The sequence below is a fragment of the Eretmochelys imbricata genome, chromosome 8 (assembly GCF_965152235.1).
Source record: "Eretmochelys imbricata isolate rEreImb1 chromosome 8, rEreImb1.hap1, whole genome shotgun sequence".
In the NCBI taxonomy this organism is placed as follows: domain Eukaryota; kingdom Metazoa; phylum Chordata; order Testudines; family Cheloniidae; genus Eretmochelys; species Eretmochelys imbricata.
Window position 1 is genome coordinate 98,036,856 of NC_135579.1, and position 25,090 is coordinate 98,061,945.

At 44.2% G+C, this 25,090-nt stretch overlaps 1 protein-coding gene across 5 annotated transcripts in view; it reads right to left on the reverse strand.

Moving 5' to 3' along the window:
* Window positions 1-25,090, reverse strand: part of OSBPL9 (oxysterol binding protein like 9) — a 146,754-nt gene continuing 121,664 nt past the window's right edge. For 4 of the 5 annotated variants that reach the window (XM_077825428.1, XM_077825427.1, XM_077825426.1 and 1 more), the window contains 10 exons: window positions 7,027-7,112; window positions 6,575-6,749; window positions 5,301-5,385; window positions 4,904-5,014; window positions 4,405-4,468; window positions 4,161-4,301; window positions 2,030-2,108; window positions 1,395-1,486; window positions 887-1,022; window positions 1-716 (listed from right to left, as the gene is read on the reverse strand). In XM_077825428.1, the coding sequence (XP_077681554.1) occupies window positions 642-716; window positions 887-1,022; window positions 1,395-1,486; window positions 2,030-2,108; window positions 4,161-4,301; window positions 4,405-4,468; window positions 4,904-5,014; window positions 5,301-5,385; window positions 6,575-6,749; window positions 7,027-7,112 (1,044 nt within the window). In that variant the 3' untranslated portion in view covers window positions 1-641. Of the gene's footprint in view, window positions 717-886; window positions 1,023-1,394; window positions 1,487-2,029; window positions 2,109-4,160; window positions 4,302-4,404; window positions 4,469-4,903; window positions 5,015-5,300; window positions 5,386-6,574; window positions 6,750-7,026; window positions 7,113-25,090 lie in introns of those variants that run through there. The other variant, XM_077825429.1, reaches the window with a different exon arrangement.

Genomic DNA, 25,090 nt, shown 5'->3' on the forward strand with positions numbered 1-25,090 from the left:
TAAGTTTGAAAAATCTATTTTATGAAGCTTTAAGATGCACTGAGTATTTCAATTGTAGTCTATGGTTACATTTTAATTTCTAAAATAAAAAAGTTTTGGGGTGAGACAAATGCCAAAAGGTTTGATTTTTATCATACAGGTGGTAAATAACATTTATGTAGATTTCTAACAAACTTTCCAATCAAAGGAATCCTCATATTTACACATCAAAAATGTTAACTGGATTTAATTAAGTGAAGTCTTGCATTTATATATATATTTATATATGTAGAGCCCCAGAATATTATGCAACTGGTACCAGCTATGTCCTTTACAGTGGTTATACCAAGTGTATGCTTCCCATAACTTAGGCCCAGGTTTCATTGATGCTTCTGAAGCATGGGTGAGGGCTCAGCCATCATGTCTCTGAAGCTTGAATACACTATCTGAATGGTAAAGTCCAAAGCTACTGTCAAATAGTTAAGACATTTCCTGCTTTAATTGTTCATCTGCATTATTAAATCCAGTATCCCTGAGATAGGAACCACTGTAACTGGAGGGGACAGGATCTCCAAAATAAAGTACTTGATCTTCATAAATTTATCGTGTAGTTGTAAAATTCACTAAGCCAAGACCTGAATGTTTTAAGTTTTTATAACCACTTAATGTTTAGTGGCAGCAAGTCGTTTCAATAGTGGCTCGTCATAAACCCAACATTCTCCATCTTCATGGAATAACTAGAAGAAAATAAGGGGATAATTAAATGTAAATTTTTATGGAAAAGAATGAGGTAGAACACAGGTCAGGGGTGCTGATGATAGAAACCATATATTTGGTGTTTGTTATCACTACTTCAGTTTAAAGGATAAAAGCCTTTCAGGTTTACATTATTTGAATAAAAGCTCACCCTTGTTTCCCACGATGTCTCTTTCTCCTTTCTGGCTCTAGCTTCAGCTCTTTGTCTTTCTTCCAGTCTGTGCTTTGCATCTGTGGCTGCATCAATGTCTCTGATTTTTAAGTTGTAGGTTACATCTTTCCATAGGCTAAAGAAAGAGAGGCTATTATTTTCAGATGTTGATCTAGGGGAGGAAGCAGTGCTACCAGGCTGTAGAAACATTTTTACTGAATCTTATTACTATAAAGAAATCTGTAAAGCCTTTAACATGTTGCTACAACTAAATCAAGAAAATTCTGAGATCCAAGTTCAGGTTCGTTTGTACTTATTTGGGAAACACTAATTTAGTTCAACCACCAGTTCCGGTGCTATCAGCTATAGCCCCACAGTGCTGATTAATCTGTATAGTTTGGGTACATTTAACTCTCTCAGTTTTTACAGAAGTTCTATTTCTAAAAAAATCCTCAGATCTATGAACAAGATAAGAAGCCTTCATCTGTCACTTTAATGAAGCTCTTACCAGCGGGATTCATATTCCTCTTGGTCTTCCAGTTTCTTTACCTTCTTCTTAATTGTAGGCATTTTCTTGGTATCTATAAAGACTACACTCTCCTAAACAGAGAAAGTTATTCTGCTGTTAATGTGTTTAAAAATAAAGAAAAAAGTAAAGTTTAGTCTAGCCTTTGTTCATACAATATGTACAGAAACATTTCCCTAACATTTATTGGCAGAGGACAGATAAAGGTCTGTTTCTTGCTTTAAGTTCTTATAGATTTCTGTAGCAAAAGCCTACAGAGTTCAGCTACCCTCAGAGCAATTTTAATCCAGTGTGAAAAAAATTATTCAACACCTACTAACTTTCAGGCAGCTTTACAGGAGCATTCTCCCTGTGCTTTTAACATCTCAACTACTGAAGTAAAGGAGTTTAAGGTGCTCCACTCTTCACTTTACCAGATCCTTAGTTTGACCTAAAGCCACCATTTACAAAAAGCAGGAGTGGAACTTTTACAGTAGTCCCTTAGTATACAAAGTCAGTATTTTCCATCCACAAGTATATATACATACAAAATGCAATGGCGTATTCTGATTTGCCAGCAACACAAATACCTAAACACACTGTTTCTGATAGAGTAAAAACAAGGTAAGTTGCTTTACCCCTGTTGTATATTTTGCATACATGACACCATTCCATTCACCTTCAATTGAGCAGAAGGATTTCTTGTCATTAGGAGAACTAAATGAAAGGAAAAGTAAAATAGTTAAATTCATTATTGCACTAAAAAAACCGCCTATCAGGTCCTTCTTGTCCTAATTACTATACATATAAATAGTAAGGCAGTGCTTGAACTAAAGAACAGAAAGTGTCAATAGAGATGGGAGAAAAATAGTATTATCTCCATTTTACAAATGGGAAAATGGGTGGAGAGAAGTGGTTTTTTTTTTTTGGTGTAACTGCACTGGTGCAAACTCTTAGATTGGCTGAGCTGGAGCAGAGTGTCTACCCCAGTGCACATTACCCTAATCTAGACAAGCCATACATTACTAAATTCAATTCACAAACCTACAAACAAAAAATTTGTGGAAAACTGCTAACACAGGGCAGGATTTTCAGAGGTGAAGATTGAGTGAATGTGTCCAAATCCCACTGAAATGCAATGAGATTTGGCTGTCTAATGCTTGTAGGCCTACCATATGAAAATCCCAGACAGCCTTAAAGGACAGCTAAGAGAATGAGGCGCATTAATATAGACGTTGCTGTAAACAGTCTTACACTAGCAATATAATGTACAGCCCTTTGTCAGCCTCCTTCCCTCCCCTTAATTATTTGTATTACAGTAAAGTCCCCAGTCGGGATTGGGGCCCCCAAGGTCAGGGGTGGGCAAGGTCAGGATGCAAGGTCAGGGGTGGGCAAACTATTGCCCGGGGGCCACATCTGGCCCTTCAGATGTTTTAATCTGGCCCTCGAGCTTCCGCTGGGGAGTGGGGTCTGGGACTTGCCCCGCTCCCGGAAGCAGCAGCAGCATGTCCCCACTCCAGCTCCTACATGTAGAGGCAGCCAGGAGGCTCCACATGCCACCGCAACCCCCACAGCTCCTGTTGGCCAGGAACAAGAGCCAATGGGAGCTTCAGGGGTGGCGCCTGCAGACAGGGCAGAGCCGCCTGGCTGTGCCTCCTCATAGGAGGCAGAGAGGGGACATGCCGTTGCTTCCGGGAGCTGCTTGAGGTAAGTGCTGCCTGGAGCCTGCACCCCTGACCCCCTTCTGCTCCCCGACCCCCTGCCCTAGCCCTGATCCCCCTCAGCCCCACCCCAGAGCCAGCACCCCCAGCTGGAGCCCTCACCCCCATACACACCCCCCAACCCCTTTCCCCAGTCCAAAGCCCTCTCGCAAACCCTGAACTCCTCATTTCTGACCCCATCCGAGAGCCCTCACCCGCTCCTGCACCCCAATTTTGTGAGCATTCATGGCCCGCCATACAATTTCCATACTCAGATGTGGCCTGAGGGCCAAAAAGTTTGCCCACCCTGTGCTAGGTGCTGATTTAACACTAAGTAAAAGACAATGCCTGTATTGAAGAGTTTACAATCTAATTTAAGGTGATGCAACAAATGATTATAACCAATAGGGGAAGGAAAAATGAAAGTATCAGTGACTGGATCATGTGCACAGACAGTCTCTAACCACAATAAGCGTGAATTCAACTACAAATCTAAATTTTATTAGACTCCCCGTACAGAGGCCCAGGCTGAAACAGAGATGCTATTCTATGTCAGCAACATTACAGAAAAGATCTTTTAGGAGTGGAACTAAAGCATAATCATTTCTATAATAAAGGTTTTGCTGCTAGGTACGTAAAATATAATTAACTATTCTGGCATATGGGCAGGATCCATCTATTCCTGCAAAAGGAGAGAGGAACATTTTTGCAGTAGGGCATGATAGATCCCGCTTCAAGCAGCTTTCCTTCCATCTTAATGCACATCTTCTGACTTGATATGCCCAGACTAATCTGGTGGCGCACAACTGGGAACAATGACATGGATGTAATCTTTTGCTATAAGAAAAGGAGTACTTGTGGCACCTTAAAGACTAGCAAATTTAGTCTCTAAGGTGCCACAAATACTCCTTTTCTTTTTGCGAAGACAGACTAACACGGCTGCTACTCTGAAACCTATCTTTCGCTATAGTTGGAGATATTGAGTACAGCCATCTAAATTACTCTTCTGAAAAAACAATTGTGAGCATTTACACAAATGGAGAAAGACTGAAAGAGAAAAAAAGCTTACAAAATTTCAGCTGTAACTCTATGCTTCTTTCCTCCATAAAAAGGTTTTGTGTGGAAGATGATGCTAGCATTGTAGCCTGTTTTTGAGCAACTAATACTGCATTCTCCACCCAGTTCTATCCATGGCACTGTGAGAATAGATCTGCAATGATAAACAATTGCACTTTTCAAAAACTTAAAAAGAAACAGGTGCTCACTGCCATCTCAAAAAATTTTAAAGACTAAGAGGTATAGCATTTACTTGCCTTCCATAACCATTGGGGAAAGTCAAAATATAGTGCTCATCATAATCTAGGCATGTCACACAACCTGTCAGAAAGAAAAAATTACTACTGTACTAATAATCAACAGCACTTTTAGAGGACATTTCACATAGAAATCTCAAAGCACTTGACAAACGTAAGCATTACAAAAATAAAGAGGTTAAAGGCCTGATTTTTGGAGGGGCTGAGCACCCATCATTCCTATAGCTTTCAATAGGAGGTGTGGACATTCAGCACCTCTGAAAAGTAGCTCACTCAAGGACAAGCGGTGTCCGTGATGCACTGGAAATGGATCCTGGGTCTCTAGCCACTGACAAGACTGCTACAGCAGCTACTCGGTCAAGTCATCAGAAATTTTATTGAGCATGAGTAATACATTGCAGGAAGTTTGTAGAAATTGCTTTTTCTACACAATTAAAATTGAGTTAACAGTTTCTTAATGCTCAAGAGTCTACCTTTTAAACTACATACACACACTTACCTTGCCCTATATTATGAACACCAATCGACATCCCCAAGAATTTTGACTTGGTCCAGATGTGAGCATTGAATTGTATTCTCTTGCTAAAACATTCGGCATAAAATGCTGAAACTTAAGAAAAAATGTAAGAATACAACAAGACATTTATAATAATTAGAAACAATTTTTACATCCAGATAAATTACAAGATATTGCAGGGGAGGTGAAAGGGATGGAGAGAAAGAGCGAGACTTTGCAATTTACTTTCCAGAAAAATGATCTAAGGAGAGAGAAATGTCAGACTGAAAATTCATTGTTAAACAGAAAATATTGATTCAAGGTCAAAACTTAAAAACTGACTTCACTGTTACTCAGTTCCTGTCCAATAGTATAAGACTCCAGTAGCATAGCAACTTACTTGGAGGGTGGTGAGAGACCTGCTCTGCTACAAATGTTACACTGTTTTTGGTAACCCAAGGTATTGGTCCCTCTGAAACAGGCTCCTGCAAACAAGTTAAGAGTTGCCTTCGTTTGACATTGTACATACAGTTTTCAAAAATATCTAGGACATGGTCCATTGAAGTAGCTTCTATGAGAACTATCCATCTCTTAACACAATTTTAGAATCCTAACATGGTGCAGCTTCCACAAAGTTGTCGGTTTGCTGGTTTGAAGAGGAAAGGTATGTACCCACTGATACCGGGCCTTTTAGAGAACATCCCAGTTTCTGGAATCAATTTGATTACAGATACATATATAGTGTTTGGAAGGTGCTCAGGGATTACAGTGATCGTGCATAAATATCTAGGATAGATGACTTCTGAGTTCACACCTTGCTACCTAAAACCCCTATGATACATTTTATACCTTCCCAGGCTGGGGAATTCTGAGTGAGCTGGGAGGGTCTGAGAAGCTGGCACTCGTGGAACCAGATATGCTGCATTTTAAACTGCTGCAGCCTTTCCTCTACCAGCAGAAGGGAGTCCTGCTGCCTCTGGTCCATCCACACAGCTGACACATCCAAATGCTTCAAGCTGCGCTTCTCCAGCTTGCCCAGGCTTTGACCGGAGAACAGAGGGCTCGTCTTTCTGTTTGTGACCAGAGGAGTGCTGCAGTTCATGACCTTTATCTGACAGCCATGTCTGAGCAGAGTGCAGGAGGAAGAGAGAGTGCCGCAGAACTGGATTTCTGACTCTCTCTCTCCCTGTCATTTAATCTCAGGACCTAGATCTTTGGAAAGATTTTAAAATATGAAATGCTCTGTCCTTCAAAATCATGGGTAAGATTTCTAAGAGGAAAATGAATCCAGTTTAGGGTCAAAGGTTAGTAGCAAAGAGGAAACCCTGTTAAGGCTGCTGATCTAGACTTCAAGGAACTAGAAAAAGGACTATATCTGCAGTAATTAAGACCAAGGAATGTATCCCCTTGGGACTGGACAGAATTAACAGATTACTTTCTGCATGTCAAAGGATTCTTAAGAAATTAACTATTGAAATTACACATTGTTTGTAAAATAACACACATTTGAGAAGTCTGCCCTAAAAAAGAGGATGGGAAAACTTCCATTAGGAAAAGAATCACAATATTTTACACGGTTTGCTTCTGGTACAAACCCCATGCCATTCTAGTCAGAGATTAGGGAAATTATTAGCACACATTTTAAGCAGTAAAAGACACCACCACAAAACTAACCGTATTATCTTCATTTTCAGCATTTGGTAATATCCAATGACACCGGAAGATCTCGCCCAAAATCGGATTGTAAGGCTTTTTAGCAACAGATCCTTTCCTTCCCGCATGAAAAGCTGAGAGGTACCATCTCACCACTTGAACCATTCGGTCTTTTGGATCCTTTTGGTCATTAATACTAGAGGAGGGGGAAAGTATAGTTACTAAACACTGAAATAAGTCACTGCTGTTTGAAACACGCGTCGTAAGACACAAAATTACTACTCCAGTGTTTTTTTCTTTAAACTCAGATTGAGAAGAGCTTTTTGAAAAATGAAAGACAGACTAGATGGTATATAGATGCACTTTGCATAGTTTGAATAAAGATCAAACATTCCTCAAAACAGTAAGCATATACTCTTGAAACTGCACAAGGCAATATCAGAACTGATTAATACTGTACTTAAATCAAATACCTCACAAATAAGTCCGGATGTGCAAAAAAGTCAGCATACATCTCCAAAAGTGATCTTCTTTCCAGAATAAAAGTTGGAAGAACCACCTGAAGAAAGAACAATACCTCAAAACTCTTAGAACGATAGTATGTTAGTATCTAGAGAACTCTAACTCCACAGCATACTTGGCTTTCTGAACTGTCAAGACTTCAATTAGCATTCAAAAAACACTTTGAAGATATAAAGCACAACACAAGGGGTGAATACTATTATTATTGAATGAATATAACTACAAGAAAAGCCCTATTATCAGACAGTTACTAAATAAAAAACCTTAAATTTTGTGATGTCTAATGGAATTGCAGTTGCTCTGTAACTACTTATGGACATTGTATGCTGACCAGATTATTGGGATGTTTACTGTATGAATGCTGGTTTAATTTAATGAGGGGCTGTAAGGAAAAACAAGCAGAAAGGGAAATAAATGCTCAAAATAAGTGTTTACTGAGGGTTGGCTTAAGGGTTGTTAAAAGACAATGCCCAAGTTATTAGCTTTGGAAGATTCTACCTTCCCAGGCAGCGCTCCAGACAATTAACAAAACTGGTTTTTGTTGAGAAGTACCAAAACCAGAGAACAAAAAGGACTACAGCACTTTTAAAAACTATCACTCTCTCAAGAGAGGGATGGGTTATTTGGGGGGAAACACACTGACCAGCCATAGAGGAAATTAGGCCTGTATAGATCACAGCTAAGGGGATGGAAAGCCTACAGAAAAGGCAGACATGTAGAATGTTTTAAAACATTCCTTCTCTAAACGTTTTGTTCCTACAGTTAAAACAAAAGTATTTTGTTTTAAGAATGCTGTTTAGTCACCAGATACCATTGGTCACAGGCCCCTGAGAGAAAGAAAGACAGAAAGAAAAAGACAGACAGATTATTTACCTTACAGTAGATGGAGTTTGAGATGTGCGGTCTCTATGGGTATTCACTGTGGGTGCTCATGTGCAGTGCGTGCCTGGCACCAGAAATTCTTCGATAGTGCCTATTGGTCTGAGCCTGCACCTCCTTGTGCTGCAAACAGAGGGCGTAAGGGGCGGTGTGGATCAACCACCTCTTCTTCATTTCCTGCTCTACCCTGAATCACATGAGGATTTGAAGCAGAAGGAAAGGAAGGTGGATCATGACTATCCATAGGGAACACACATCTGAAAGAACTCCAGTTACTATAAAGGAAGTAAAACTTCCTTTCTTCAAGTGCTGATCCCTATTGGTACTCACTGTGGGTGACTCCCAAGCAGAGACTAATAAGGAAGGGGGTGGGAGGACGAGCTTTGAATCACAGTTTGGAGGATCACTGAACTGAAGGAAGCATCCCTCTACATAGGCTTGAATCAGGGATAGTTCCTGGTAAACATGTGGATGGAGATCCAGATTGCAGCTCTCCACATCTCTGTAAGTGGGATCCTTTGCAGGGATGCCACTAAGGCTGCCTGTGCTCTGGTTGAATGAGCCCTAAGAGACTGAGGAGGAGATCCTACCTTTTTGTAACAGAGAAGGATGTAACTGAAAATCCATGTTGTAAGTCTCTGGGAGGAAACTGCCTCTCCTTTCATCCTCTCTACTATGGAAACAAAGAGATGGCAATCTTCTAAAAGCCTCCATCCCATTAAGACAGAAAGCCAGAGCTCTTTGCACATCTAGGGAGTAGAGTTTCATGTGCTCATTCTTCTGAAGCTTCAGGTAAAATACAGGTAATTGGACTGTCTGGGTTAAGTGAAAATCAGAAGGAAGCTTGGAACTGAACTTGAGATGCAGTCTCCGGGATGGCATACAGCAGATCCACCATAAGAACATCAAGTTGCCCTACCCTTCCGGCCTATGTGACAGCTGTGAGGAAGGCCACCTTCACTGATGTATGTAACAGGGAGCAGGAGGTTCAAATAGTGGGTTCACTGAAGCAGAGGGTACCAGGTTCAGATCCCAAGCCAGTGTTGTGGGAATGTTTTCATAATACTTTATTTTGTGGGGTGAGTGAAAATTGATCAGTTTTCCACCAGGGAATGGAAAGCATTAATGGCTGCTAAATGTACTCTCAGTGAATTGAGCAAAAGGTCTGAAGATTTCAGTGAGAGGATATAGTGTAGGATAGAGGCAATTCCGGCCCCCTCTGGAAGCAATTGATGCTTGTGGCATCACAGGGAAAAGCGCTTCCATTTGGCAGCATAATGCTACCTTGTAGACAGCTTCCTGCTATTGAGAAGGATGGCCTGGACTTTTTTTCAAGCAGGATTTCTTTAAGTCAGTTGCCCATCCAAAAGTTACGTTGTCAGAGGGAAGGATGCCATGTTAGGAGGGCTGGTCCTGACCCCGTTCTGTGACAGTAGGTTCAGAAACATCCATAGGAGAATACACAGATGGAATACCATTCATAGAGCCTCAATGCCCCTCAACGCAGTGCAGAAAGGGTGATCTGATGTTGGCTGCACCAATTCCAGAGCTGTACAACCTTCCTGCAGAGTAGTGCGGGTCTTGCTCTGCCCAGTTTGTTTATATAATAAACAGTGGTCATACTGTCTGAGTGGATCTGGACTTGAGTGGATTGAATGAAAAGCAGCAATTGCTTGCATGTTCTTTATACTGCTTGAAGCTTGAGGAGGTTGACATGTAGCATGTATTCTTGTCGAGTCCAGGAACCTTGAGCAACATCATTGTTCAGGTGCATTCCTCAGTCCAGAAGAGATGCACCTTTGCCGAGTGTTCTTGTGGGTGGGTTGGGAATAAAGGGAACTCCTACATTGTTTCTCTTCTTCCACCAAGTGAGAGGTGCCTCGATGCTTGGAGTAAGTGAGAGTCTCTTGTCCAAGAAATCCCTGGCTGCAATGCAGACCTTCCTCAGGCAGGTTTGGAGGCTGCACAGTTGGCGAAGGGGGAGTCACATATGTGCAAAATACCGTTTAGCGTAGGACCACCAAGCAGGCCCTGACTGTCATTTGACGGCTGAGTTGAAGTTGGATACTGAGTGTCGTAGTTCAGGGCAACTGCACCTGTATTTCTTCATCGTGATCAAGGATGGGCACCCACTCTCAGGCTTCCGGCTCCCCAGCCACCATCTCTCTTGGGTGCCAGATCCCTAGTTTTGAACCTATGACCCCCCCACTCCTGACCTTGTTATTCCTTAGTTGTCCCACACATTCAGCTGGATCCCAGGTCCAGTGGCTGCTCCTAGAAAGCTGGAGGAGGAGCCTTTAGATGCCAACAGGCATCTGCCCGCCCGCCCACCTCCCAGAATTTCAATTAGGCAGGCACACGTCTCTTTCTTCCCTGACTGCATTATTTCCAGACTTCGCAGTCCCCTGACTACACTGTGAATTCCCCACAAAGTCAGGCTGCCTAAGCAGGCCTGCTTTACTTTTCTCCTCAGACATGATAAATAATGCAACTGCCAAAGTTAAGCTACCGCACAGCTCTATCTAAACAAGCACATTTATTTTTCAGGTAAGAGCACTGCAGAAAAAAAATAAAACTCACACATATGCTAATAAGCTTACTAGAGGTCTCTCCAACTCCAACAAGGGCTCTGGCCAGCAAACAGTCCGTCAAACCCCATCCAAAGGTTTTCCTGTGGTCACAAGTTCAGAACACTTGTTCGCTCAGAATAACCTACCCATGGCTCTAAGAGTCACTCCTTCATGCAAGCTAGGTCTTTGCCTATTTGTGGTCACTTCAATCAGCCAGATATAAGGTCCCCTCCCCAGGGCAAAGCTTCAGATGGCGGAGTTCTTGCATAACCGGAACAGTCAAATTTGCATACCTCTCCTCCTAGAGATTTCCTGGGAAACCCACTTGATTCTGAAGTTTTACATTGTTTCAAATAGTTCTTTGAAGCTCATAACATTTCCCAGTGTTTACATTTAGTCAGGTTTTCTCCTTAGAGACATTACATACAGTTCCACAATAATACAAAAACATTTCCATTTTAATCCAATGAACTACCAAGATACTTAAACTTAATTCATTACGGTTTCTCCAGGATATTGCAAAAATTGCCATATCTGTCACACTGAGGTCTTCCATCATGAGGACTGTGTCTTGTGTTAAGTAAGTCGTGGGCACAATTGAGTCCAGGACTGCTCCTATAAATTCTATAATTGTTATAAGTGTTAACATGGACTCTCCTGGGTTTACCTGAAGACCCAAGGAGTAGAAAAAGGTTGAGCAGGACAGTGAGCATTACCTGCACTTCTCCATTTGATCGACTCTTGAGGAGCCAGTCATCCAAGTGGGGCAACAGATGGTAACTGTAATGATGCCGATGTGCTGCTACTATGGCCATGCCCTTTGTAAATACCCTTGGACCAACTGAAAGGCTAAAGCGAGCACCTTGTATTGGAAGTGCTCCAAATGCACCATAAAACACAGGACATTTACTGTGTGTGGGGTGGATATCTATATGAAAATAAGCATCCTTTAAATCAAGAGCCATAAACCAGCCATTGATGTTCAGAGACAGGATTATAGCAGTTAAGGTAATCATCCTGAGTGGCGAATGAAGACATTCAACAGCCCAAAATCAAGAAAACCTGTCGTTTTGGGGATGAGGATATATTTGGAGTAAAAGCCCTTTCCCCTGTGTGGAGGAGGTAGCAGCGCTATCACCCCTAATCAGACCAGGGAGTCTACCTCCTGTTTGAGAATCCTCTTGTGAGATGGTGGGGCAAGTAGTCACGGAGTGGAACAGGTTACACCAACCTAGATCTACTTTGGACAAGGATTCCAAGAAGTCAGATCTCTTTGGCAGAAAGATCTTTTCCTCAGCCGGCCTACTATTCCATATTGCGTACTACCAGGAACATATGTTTAAGTATGACTTTATGAACTACAGTAAGTTACCGGAGTTCATAAATAAATTACCATAGGATTGAAGACCCCCACTTCCAGGCTATCCTTGATGATGGGAAGTTAGTAGCCAGATCATCCCTTCAGGCATTACTTGATGCAGTTAACACAGCATCTCGTTCCATGGTGACCTTGGTGGTCATGAGACAGGCTTCAAGGCTGCAGTCAGCAGGGTTTACCGAAGAAATTCAGGTAATGTTAGAGAATCTCCTCTCTGAGGGTAACAACCTTTTCATTGAAAAGACCAATGAGTCACTTTAGTCACTCAGACCCCCATGTCACTCTCTGTTCCATGGGAATCTACTCCCCAGCGCGTTGCAGAAAGTACTCGAAGGCACTGCAATATAGATATTGGCCAGCCCTGCAGCTGTGAAACACCGAGAAAGCACCAGAGGGTATAGAACGGCAGATACACTACCCCACCCCTTCTTCAGACCCAGCCATCTACCAAAGGTAGGATTTTGACAGGACACTTGAGAGCTGTCAAGCAGTCGCAGTACAGCCAGCTTCCCTCATCCCGTTTGGTGGCTGCCTGACCCATTTCCTTCCAATGTCTCAACATCTAACTTTGGACAAATTCGTCTTGGATATCCTCTCAACCAGCTACATGATAGTTATAGAATCAGAGAAATATAGGGCTGGAAGGGACCTCGAGAAATCATCAAGATCAGACCCCTGTACTGAGGCAAGCTCAAGTAAATCTAGACCATTCCTGACAGGTTTTGAACCTATTCTTAAAAACCTCCAGTGATGAGAATTCTAGAACCTCCTTTGGAAGCCTACTCCAGAGTTCAACTGTAAATAGTTACAAAGTGCTCTGAATGTTGGGGAAATAACATGGGAGGAGGGAGGGCAGAAGAGCAGGAAACCCAATACTCACTAATTAAACTACAACTATTAACGTTACCTATGAAAAATGGATTTACAAAGCTAGAAGTTATGGAGGAGGGTTCCATCTGTAGCCAGACAGCCAGCCCCCCACCCTCAGACCAGCATTGCTGGAAACACAGGAGGAAGCCGGAACAGGGCACTTAACATATATTCCAGCACAGCCTTTGAAGCTGTGAAAGCACAGGTGTGCTGCTACAGTGTGCCTCTGGGGGCAGATACAACGATTAAGCTCACAGCAGGCAGAGGCCCTGTGACAGACATGGCTTTTAGCCCCTACTAACTAGCGTGATGCACACACACCAACATCCTAGTTGGGAAAATATTTACCCTGATAAAAGAAATGTCCAGTAGTCGACACTTATTGTTTCTCTCCCTTGCAAGTGTAAACTACTCTTGCGAAAGCTGGCGTCACCCAGACAGACCAGCCTCAATTTGGCATAAGAAAGGAGAAAGAGAATAAAGGAGTACAGAGGTATAAGTAGGGGACCTACAGCACCATGATTTTTGAGTGCTTTTCACTATCTATCTGCTGGTCAGATAAGTGACAGCCTCCCAAGGCTTCTGCAGCTAAGAGGGTCCCTACGCCTTGTCCCTTATTCGTCTTTCCGCGGAATTGAGTGACTGATCCTGGCTTGGCACCGCTGGAATCGAGAGATGCAAGGAGGGTAAGAAGCACCCACACCTGATCTCCTATCTTTAGTGTACACATATTTTGAAATAGAGCTCTATACTTTGTTTTCTTTCTTTGGGATTGTGGCTTCAGTTTTGTAACTTGTTTGTGTGTGTAACATCTCTACATTTAAATAAGTAGACACTAGCAATTTTGTAACCACATGATTAGAATCTAGCTTAATAAATTTTGGTAACCATTTGTGCATAAGCCTGACTTGTTTTCTCTGGTTTACTGTAAAGCAGCCGACACAATTAAAGAACCTCAGCCGTTTTGGCTCTAAAGCCTGGCCATTAGGTGAGAGTACTAAGAGCCTAGCGTTGAGTTGTGCCGCCTCCACGGGGCAAACTCTTGGGGCACCTGTCAGTCAATCCTGGCTGCCCGCTGCGAAGGAGCTCTGAGCTCTAGCAGTTAAAGTCACGGGTGTGGAGAGGCTCTTAGTGCTGCCATTGGGGCACCTGTCAGTCAGTATTGACTGCCCGCTGCGAAGGAGCTCTGAGCTCTAGCAGTTAAAGTCACGGGTGGTTAGGACCTTGGGGCATCCGTCAGCCTAGCCCGGGCTGCCCGCCGCGAAGGGACAGTGCGTCCTAGCGGTTAAAGTCACGGATGGTATAAACGGGCATAGCTGGCACCTCACCAAACATCCTTGGCCGTCGGCTAACAGAAATTGGCGTCACGAACAGGATTGTGATATAGGCTGCACTACAGTAACACAATGAAACCAGTCATGATAAACACCACAGAATTCCCTGAGCTAGAGAAAAGTTTGACCCAAGAGGGATGGGGAAATCCTCTGTGGAGCAAAGAACTGCTGGAGAAATATTGGGGAAAACCAGCAGAGATCTGGCAGCATTTCTGTAACTGGAGAACTGCCTGCAAGATGAAGAAAGGGAAAGGAAAAGGTGCTTGTATATGGCTGCTTACTAACATTTGGCAAGCTGCCTGTAAGGATTATCATAGTCTGGCAATAGAATTTAATAGGCTACAACAGGAAAGGGACACACTGCACAAGGAATGCCAGAATTTAGATACCAGAGTAAGAACACTGAATAGGGATATGGAACATCTTCAGAAAAGATTACTTCCCTTAATTGAGAAAGAAGGGATAGAACGAAGGGAAAAGCTGGAGACTAAAACACGCAGTATCAACCGGGCTAAAGTTGAGACTGCTCTCTGGCTAGACCCTGAGGAATGGGATGGAGACATTTGGGATTCAGCAGATGAGTCCCCCTCCTCTGAGGAGGAAGGTCCCTCTGTAAAATTAAGACCTGCTATCACACATCACAAATCAGAAGAACATGAGGAAAATTTGAGTGGGGCAGAGCTGGATGAAGAAGGGGATGACAATTATCCATCCACCTCTTCAAAAACAAAGAAGGGAGGTAAAAAGGGAAAAGGGAGTAAAGCTCCAACACACTTTACCAAAATTACCACCCGCCAATATACTCCCATGGAGTTAAAAACAATCCAGGGAGATTTTGCTAAAAAGCCTGAGGAAGGTATAATAGAGTGGCTGGTCCGCCTCTGGGACACTGGGGGTGGATATATACGCCTGACAGCCCAAGAAACTGAGCGCCTTAACTTAGGTGCAGGAATATTCCTGGAACATTCAGAGGGGAACACCCCTAAAACACTTTGGTCTCTGGCTTGTCAATGGGCAAGAGGAATTTACCCAGCAGACCGAGATGAACCCACAGTAATGCACTGGACCAACATAGATGAGGTAAAAACAGCTCTATTAACTGTGGCTGTTATTAGCATGCTTGGCCAAAACCCTCAAGAGTTAGCCTATGAAAGCCCATGGGAGGGTCAGGTAGATGTAGATGATCTCAGACCCCTGCTTAAGGGAGTTCCAAGTAACCACAGGGCTATGGCACTGTCCCTTAGATCAGAAGCTGCAGCACATAACAGTACCTTTCGGGCACTGCTAAACCTTCTGGTGTCATACTTTAGAGAATTCGGAGACATCAGAGCACTGACAGGCAAAGCTAAGATGCGTTCCCTTCAGGGAAACAAGGGGGCACCATCTAAAGGACATAAAAACAAGCGAGAGCCAACCCAAGAGGAAAAGGAGCTTAGAGCCAAGTTGTGGAGACAATGTCTGGCTTTAGGTTATCCCAGAGATGTGATAAATGGACTGCCCACAGAGCGGCTAAAATTATTCACCACCTTTAAAAGAGCTGACTGGGAGACAACTAATGCTACTCCCAGTGCACCTCTGCAGCTCTCTCCTCTTTCCCCACCTGCAGACACCCGGTATACTCCATTGCTGCGGCAACTGCAAGAGTTACCAGAGCAGGGAAACTAGCTTGCGGGGGTCAGTCTCCTCTCCTAATAAACCAGCTTAAATCCAAAGAGGAGAAAACAACAGCAACAGACCCCCGGATACATGTAACTGTAAATGACAAACACATTATTCCTTTCTTAATGGACACAGGGGCTCAAATGTCCATGATTAAGCGAGAAAGTTTTCAGGGCTCGCCACCTACTGGCGGAAAACAGGTACTTGTTACAGGAGTAAATGGCAGTACCATAACTTACCCATTAGTTAAGATAAAACTGGATATCCCCTTGCAACCCCACCATCAGCCCTGAAAATATGAGGTGATTTTGGGCAATGCCAACATACTGGGCATGGACGTTTTAAGAGGAAAGAAGGGAAGGATTAATGGGGAAAGATGGGCCTTTGGAGTCAGTTCTTTTCCTCATGCCACCCACCTGGAAGAGGAAAGCCTTCCCCACTATTCTGTAAACTTACTTAGCAGCGCGCCTGCTCTCCCGCCCTCAACAGTAACAAACATAAAGCAGTATAATGTTCCAGCTGAGGCCATAAGCCCTGTTACTGACCTGATCAAAGATTTGGAACAGCGAGGAATTTTAATTCGTACCCACTCTCGCTTTAATTCTCCTGTGTGGCCCATCAAGAAACCAAATGGCAAATGGAGACTCACTATAGACTATAGGAAGCTAAACAGTAACACTGAACCATTAACTGCAGCAGTCCCTAGCATAACAGATATTGTAAACACCATACAAACCTGGGATAAACCCTGGCTAGCAGTATTAGATGTAAAGGACATGTTCTTCATGGTCCCTTTGCAACCAGCTGACCAGGAAAGATTTGCTTTTACTTGGAAAGGTGTACAATACACTTTTACCCGAATGCCACAAGGGTTTAAACACTCACCCACTATTTGCCATGGGGCACTGGCAAAGGTCCTAGATGACCTTATATTGCCACCCAATGTACAAACTGTGCAATACATTGATGACATCTTAATAGGTGGGAAAACCTCAGAAGAGGTACAGGAGGCTATGAATCAAATCAAAGGAGCACTAGAAGCCCTTAATTTAGAGTTACCAGCTGAGAAATGCCAAGGTCCCTCCCAAGAGATAAAATTCTTAGGTACTGTATGGATGGGAGGTAGGAGGTCTGTGCCTAATGACACTGTGCAAGAGCTAAATCAGGCACCCTCCCCTGAAAGTAAAGATCAATTGAGACAGATTTTGGGAACCCTGGGGTTTTGGAGAAAACATGTACCTGGCTTTGCCATTATAGCCAGACCATTGTACAATTTGTTAAAGAAAAGTGCTGCCTGGGAATGGGCTCCTGCCCATGAGGAAGCCCTCAGGCAACTGATAGGGGAGATACACACCTATCAGGCTCTGGGTCCCATACATCCTGAAGCCCCATTCCATTTGTACCTAACTGTGGGAGCCACTGGAATGTCTTATGCTCTCTGGCAAGGAAGTGACACTGCTCCCAGACGACCAATTCAGTTTGGTTCCAAGTCATGGCAAGGGTCACAGGCTAACTACGCGCCTTATGAGAAGGTGCTTCTGGCAGCTTACACAGCCTTGAGAGAAACTGAGGAATTAACTCAGGATAAGGACATCACAATTCACACTCCTCTTCCAATCATTAAACCTATATTGGAAGGGAAAGAGTTACCACCTGGTGTAGCACAAAAGATGACTATCCAAAGATGGGCACTTTACATACACCACCGGGTAAGTAGTGCAGACACTGCACAAAACCCCACTATGATTCAGGAATCCCTATGGAAAGTAGGAATGCCTGATGAATACTGCCTACCTCCACAGCAGTCTCCCATTAAGGATGCTGCCCCATTTGATCCTTCTAAGCCTGAGGGAGTATGGTTCACTGATGGCAGTGCCAGGCTGGTAAAAGGAAAATGGAAGGGAAAAGCTGCAGCAGTGCCTGCAGACACCTCTGCAGCACCCCTAACTGCTGAAATTGATGGGTCAGCACAACTTGCAGAATTGGCTGCAATTAAACTGGCCTGTGAAGCAGGAGCCACCGCAGTATATACGGACTCCTATGCGGTATGGGCAGGTGCCACTCAGTGGATCGCTAACTGGAAAAATAACCACTGGGAAATAGGAGGTAAACCAGTCTGGGGACTGGAATACTGGAAGTGGTTATATCAGCATGCCCTGCAACAACCCCTGTCTATAGGACATGTCTCAGCTCATCAGAGGAATAATACCCCAGCTGCCCAGCTCTTTACCGCACAAGTAGAATGGGAACGCTTATATTCATGGTTACATGATAATTTAGGACACACAGGAAGTGATGAGTTAGTGCGGCAAGCACATATCAGGGGGTGGCCTATCACCCACAGACAGGCTAGAGACCTGGTGCAAGCCTGCACTATTTGTGCTGAGACTAGAAAACATATAGCAGAAGGACAACGGTTTGCCAGGCTAAGAGATGGAAAAACACTATGGGCAACCTGGCAGGTCGACTATGTCGGACCACTGCCCACTACAAGGCAGAGGTGGAAATACATCTTGACTGGGGTAGAAATTGTTTCAGGGATTGGTTTTGCATATCCAACCCGATTGGCAACAGGGTTGTCCACAGTTATGGGACTAAACCGCTTAACAGCAATTGTCCCAATGCCTCAAGAAATCCAATCAGATAATGGTTCGCATTTTAAGAATAAACTTGTAAGGGAATGGACCCTTAAACATGGAGTCCAATGGACCTTCCACCTTCCATATCGACCTCAATCTAATGGCATGGTCGAGCGCTGGAATGGGTTGCTAAAGAATCACTTGAAGCCTACTGATGGCACATGGGGAGACAGACTGGACGAAGTGGTGCAGAGATTAAACAACAGACAGACTCCTACAGGAAGTCCAATCAGCAGGGGATTCTTCCCTACAGGGAAAGCTATCTCCCCTGCCAGAACACCACTGCACAGTTCCAAGTATGCTCCCGGAGACACTGTTGTGATTAAACACCCAGCCCTGGGAACCTTTACCTGCGTTTTGCACGCCTATAAAGAGAAAGGTGTATGGAGTGCTTTAAATGCTGATAAAAGGCTAATAACCATTACAGAGGCTTGGATCGCATCCAAGACCGGCTGACCATGTGATTTATTGCAGGAATGGTCCCACGGTTCCAAGCAACCTGCCAGCTAACCTGTCAGCAAAATGGACCATGCAGCAGACCTGTTTGATCACTAGAGACTACTATGGACTGTTGATATATTTGCCATTACTTATAATAGCAGGTGTAATTTTTGCTTTTGGTTTTAAAATAAGTTTTTTTAGCTAGAACACGACCCACCAGAGATATGTTCCTGCAAGCTCGCATGATCCTTCTGTTGGCTCCAGTCACCTTGGCAATACCAGAACATCCTCTTCGGGGAGCAATCCAAACCATCGCCTCAGCTGCTGGTGCTACAAATTGCTGGATGTGCACCTTGCTAGATTCAACCAATGGACTGGGAATTGAATTTGTACCACTACATGCAGTGGCTGAGAATGGACAAACTTCATGGATGCAATGGTTAGCTCAACACTTGGGATTTTCCCTCTCCCCGTTTTTACATTCGGTTGTGAATACTGTTTTAACCATTTTAATTATTGTAATTGTTTTTTGTGTAACTTTATGTATTATGAAGCGTTTGATTCAAACTGCTCTTTCCTCCACGCAAATCAGATACCTAGAGCTAAAAAGGGATCCTAACCAATTCCGCGAACCCTCATCCTCTAATTTGGTTGTTGGGTATTTCTAGATTTCCCCAAGGAGGGCAAGAGGTGCTGGCATCACCGCCACCTTGCAATCTGGGATGTAGTGTGGTGCATCAGGGGGTGGAATGTAGCCAGACAGCCAGCCCCCCCCCCTCAGACCAGCATTGCTGGAAACACAGGAGGAAGCCAGAACAGGGCACTTAACATATATTCCAGCACAGCCTTTGAAGCTGTGAAAGCACAGGTGTGCTGCTACAGTGTGCCTCTGGGGGCAGATACAACGATTAAGCTCACAGCAGGCAGAGGCCCTGTGACAGACATGGCTTTTAGCCCCTACTAACTAGCGTGATGCACACACACCAACATCCTAGTTGGGAAAATATTTACCCTGATAAAAGAAATGTCCAGTAGTCGACACTTATTGTTTCTCTCCCTTGCAAGTGTAAACTACTCTTGCGAAAGCTGGCGTCACCCAGACAGACCAGCCTCAATTTGGCATAAGAAAGGAGAAAGAGAATAAAGGAGTACAGAGGTATAAGTAGGGGACCTACAGCACCATGATTTTTGAGTGCTTTTCACTATCTATCTGCTGGTCAGATAAGTGACAGCCTCCCAAGGCTTCTGCAGCTAAGAGGGTCCCTACGCCTTGTCCCTTATTCGTCTTTCCGCGGAATTGAGTGACCGATCCTGGCTTGGCACCGCTGGAATCGAGAGATGCAAGGAGGGTAAGAAGCACCCACACCTGATCTCCTATCTTTAGTGTACACATATTTTGAAATAGAGCTCTATACTTTGTTTTCTTTCTTTGGGATTGTGGCTTCAGTTTTGTAACTTGTTTGTGTGTGTAACATCTCTACATTTAAATAAGTAGACACTAGCAATTTTGTAACCACATGATTAGAATCTAGCTTAATAAATTTTGGTAACCATTTGTGCATAAGCCTGACTTGTTTTCTCTGGTTTACTGTAAAGCAGCCGACACAATTAAAGAACCTCAGCCGTTTTGGCTCTAAAGCCTGGCCATTAGGTGAGAGTACTAAGAGCCTAGCGTTGAGTTGTGCCGCCTCCACGGGGCAAACTCTTGGGGCACCTGTCAGTCAATCCTGGCTGCCCGCTGCGAAGGAGCTCTGAGCTCTAGCAGTTAAAGTCACGGGTGTGGAGAGGCTCTTAGTGCTGCCATTGGGGCACCTGTCAGTCAATCCTGGCTGCCCGCTGCGAAGGAGCTCTGAGCTCTAGCAGTTAAAGTCACGGGTGTGGAGAGGCTCTTAGTGCTGCCATTGGGGCACCTGTCAGTCAGTATTGACTGCCCGCTGCGAAGGAGCTCTGAGCTCTAGCAGTTAAAGTCACGGATGGTTAGGGGCTCTTAGTGCTGCCATTGGGGCACCTGTCAGTCAGTATTGACTGCCCGCTGCGAAGGAGCTCTGAGCTCTAGCAGTTAAAGTCACGGGTGGTTAGGACCTTGGGGCATCCGTCAGCCTAGCCCGGGCTGCCCGCCGCGAAGGGACAGTGCGTCCTAGTGGTTAAAGTCACGGATGGTATAAACGGGCATAGCTGGCACCTCACCAAACATCCTTGGCCGTCGGCTAACACCATCCCAAAACAAAATAGTAGAAAAGGAGTAGAGGAAGCTCTCAGTTGGCATCACCCCTTATGCACTCTGTTTGCAGGATGAGGCGGCGCAGGCATGGACCAACGAACACTGCTATTGAAGAATTTCTGACCCCGGGCACATGGAATGCATGTGCACTCACAGTGAATACCCATAAGGACCAGCACTCAAAGAAGAACTAGAGGTGCCAGAACTAAGTCAGACCTGCTAGGTAAACATGGTTGAGATACAAGGTGGAGTAGCTCAGATCTTAGTCTAGCAGTAGGAGAATGGAAAATTTCCAACCCAATTATTTCCTTTCTACTAGCAGCGTCTCCCATAATTCTGATACGTATGAGCCATTTCCCTTCTGTCTGCATTTTCCAGAGACCGTTCAAAGCTACAGCACAGACTGTACTAGGCATGCTGTCTTGCTGCCAGATGATTAATTTAAAAGCAGTGAAAAAACTCTTACAAAATGATTAGTAACAATAACTTCCGTGCCAACTAATTAGGTACCGTAGGCCACTGCCTATGCGGCAACTATCCAAATAAAACTCTGACCTATGGCTTTGAAGGCAACCAGGGTTGGCAGAACTGTGGAAGACGCTGCAAGTAGAAAGGAAATTATTGGGTATATAATTTTCAATTCTGCAGCCCAGCATCTCCCACAAGTCTGATATGTATGGGAAGTATCAAACAGTGAGCAGAGTAGCAGCGAGAGATGTAAAAGTGAACACAAGAAATAGGAAGACACCTCCTCCCCTTTTTGAATTGTTCAAATGTCAAAGTTATGTCTGGACCACAACCTGCAGCCCATTCCTGTCTATGCACACAAAATTCACTTTCCAGCCTCTAATAGAGGTGGTGGCTGGTGACCATGTGACTTCTCACAGATTTCTGCAGTAGAAGTGTGTGCTCTTTTGGCCCAGGAGGTGGCCATGTAAGTTGAAGAATGCACCTCAATTCCTTCTGGAACAGTGCGTTGAATGGCTTGTATGCCTCCAAGATGCGTAATCTGATCCATCTGGTAAGGGATAGGCTGTATACTATAAGCTCCTTGGGATGAAAGAAAGAACAGGGAGCCCAATCTCCTTGTGGATTCTGCATGCTTGAGGTAAGTCTTCAATGCTCTTCTAACATCTAGGGTGTACCACTGTTTCTCAGTTGAGTGCTATGGTCATGGGCAGAACAAAGGAACTCAGAGGCTCAGGTGGTTAGGGCTTTCAACACCAGCAACAGGTCCCATTTAGGAAAGATCTGGCCAGTGATTGCTCTGAAAGATCTGGATACCTGATGGTTCTTCCAAGGAGCCAGAGGATCCTGTGAATAGGACACTACTTAGAGCTGATACCTGGAGCTATGATAATGGGCTGAAGGCACTTATCAGCACGTTCCTGAAGGAAGTCCAGAGCGGCCTGAATACCAGTATCCTTGGATCTGCACTGCATTCTTGGCACCACAAACTGAATTTGGTCTCCACAGAGGAGCAGATTTTTAGTGTGAAAACTCTCCTGGATGAGAGCAGAATCCTGCTCATTTTGGAAGATAGCTGAAAAGCCTAATGATTGCTTTTCAAGAGCAACACTGTCAGTTGAAAATTATCTGAGTATTGATGGAGGAATGGGCCTTGGAAAAAAGATGTCTTGTCTCATTGGAAGCTACAACAAAGGTTCCAGCTTCAATTCTATCGTATGACAGAACCAGGGCCTTCTTGGGCAGTACAGAGTTAGCATGGTCACCCTTGCTTCTTCTCATCTTATCGTTTGGCTCACCTTCCCTAGGAGAGGGAAGGGAAGAGATGCATATAGCAGGCTTTACAGCCAGCTATGCAACATAGTGTTTGTCCACATGGACTTGGGGTCCACTTCCTGGGTGAAGAATTTTTGCCATTCTGCATTCTTGCAATGGGCAAAGAGGTCAACTGGGGGGGGACCGAACATCTGCAAGATCAGAGTGAAGACTTTCTGGTTCGGCATTACTCATTACACCTGCTGAGCCAGTCGTTTGTGGGTACTGACTTTAGGGAAGGGAGAGTCTTGTTTGCCCATTCCATTTTCTTCATCATTTCTGATGTAGACCTATGCTTTTTCTTCCCCCTTGGTTGTTTATATATGCAACCTGGTCGTGTTGGCTGGCTGGACCAAGATGTGGTCACCCTTTAGGAAGCTTTGGAATCTTAGTAGAGCTAGCCTAGCAGCTGCAAGATCCAAGAGCTTGATGCTGCAGTTCTTTTCCCTGTTGCTCCAAATACTGTATGTTATTCTGGGTCACAGAAGTGCACCCCATCTCTCCAGTCTAGGGTCTTTTGTGAGAACCTGAAGGTCTGGAAGGCATATGGGAAAACCCCAATAGATGTTGTCTTATCTTTACTGTCCTTTGTTGCCCCAGGACTTACCCCCGGGTCACCTGGATGAGGTCCTCATCTTCGGAACCTCTCCCTGTTCTGCTCTGTACCTCCTGGTTGGTTTTTTCCATGGTGAAGTTGAGGCTCCTTGGGTGGACAGGGAACCCAACATGCCTGTACAAATTTAGAGCCCCTTGCCCTAGCAGAGATAGGGTTGGCAGGGTGCAGGGTAGGCACCTTTTACCTTCTGCTGAGCCTAAGAAAGCTTCCTCATATACAGAGCACTTCTGGGGTTTTGCCTGGTACTTGTGCGTCTGCTCTGCCATGTCTGAAAGGGGGTAGAGGAACTCAGCACAAAGACACTTCAGTGGAGGCTCCAGGCAGCTGTGACCACCATGTTGCTCAGACCCCAGACCAGGAGGCAGCGAGAGGGCTTGAAAACAAATAAAAACACATTAGCTGCCCAAAAAACCAGCTAAAAATAACCAATCTAGAAGAAAAGCATGGGAGCAAAGTGAACCAGCTTTTGACTGCTGCCACAGAGGCTGGTAGCAAGCAGGAGAAGGGGACATGGCTAGCACAGGTTGTGCTGTAGCTTTGAACTGCCTCTGGATGCTGCAGACAAGACGGGACTAGCCCACACATATCAGAATAGTGGGAGATACTGGACTGCAGAACTGTGAAATTCCCTCCCAGGAGCGGTAAGGGTACGTGGCCTGACATGATGGTGCACTCACAGGGCTTGTCTACACTACCGCTTAAGTTGATGTAATTTAAGTTGCTCAGGCATGTGAAAAAGCCCTCCTCCCCGCTCCCTTGCAGCGATGCAAGTTACATCGACTTAAAGCAGTGTTCACACTGTGCTACGTCATCGGGAGACGCTCCCACAGCTTGCGCCTCTTGTTGATGGGAGAGCACTCTCCCATTGGCATAACTCATCTTCATCAAACACACTACAGCGGCACAGTGGGTTGTAGTGTAGACTAGCTCACAGACTAGAAAGGGGGACAGTGGTGCAGCTAGACCTGTAGCCATAACGAGGTTTTTCTTCCAACAAGAGAATTTAGAAGTAGCAACAAGTCTTTGGAAAAAAAAAAAGAAAGAATTCCACAAGTAGCCAGCCTAGTGACTCGTAACAGACAAACTCAGAAGAAACCAATATTCTTTGCTAACAAGAGTAGCAGCTCAGCACAGTTTCCAGAGCTGTAATCTCTGACAGCAGTTCAGTGTAAAGCTTCTGCTGACAAGGCAAAGCACTGCAATCCACCTAGTGACCGATAGCACCCTCTTTCCTTCTTTTCTATCTGAAAAAGGATTTCAAATATCACCATGTATTGACATATTGCTAAAAACCCATCAGGTTCAGGGAACTAGAGAAGAGAATTAAAGATGAACCAACATTAATGACTTACTGAGCAATAAAGGTAACTAAAGTGATGTACAGAAAGAAATAAAAGCAAAACAGACTTCTATATATCACTAGTAAATGGAGATTGTTGTTTAACAAACACTAATTTACATACATGTAGACAGTTCACATTTAAAGAGTAACTGCATAAATTTATCATAAGTCATCTACAAAAGTTTAAATATATGATCCAAACACACACTTGAAGCTCAAATCTGTGCCATGAAACTATGGCTATATTAACAAAAGCATCTGAGGATAAACTGCTTCTCTACTCC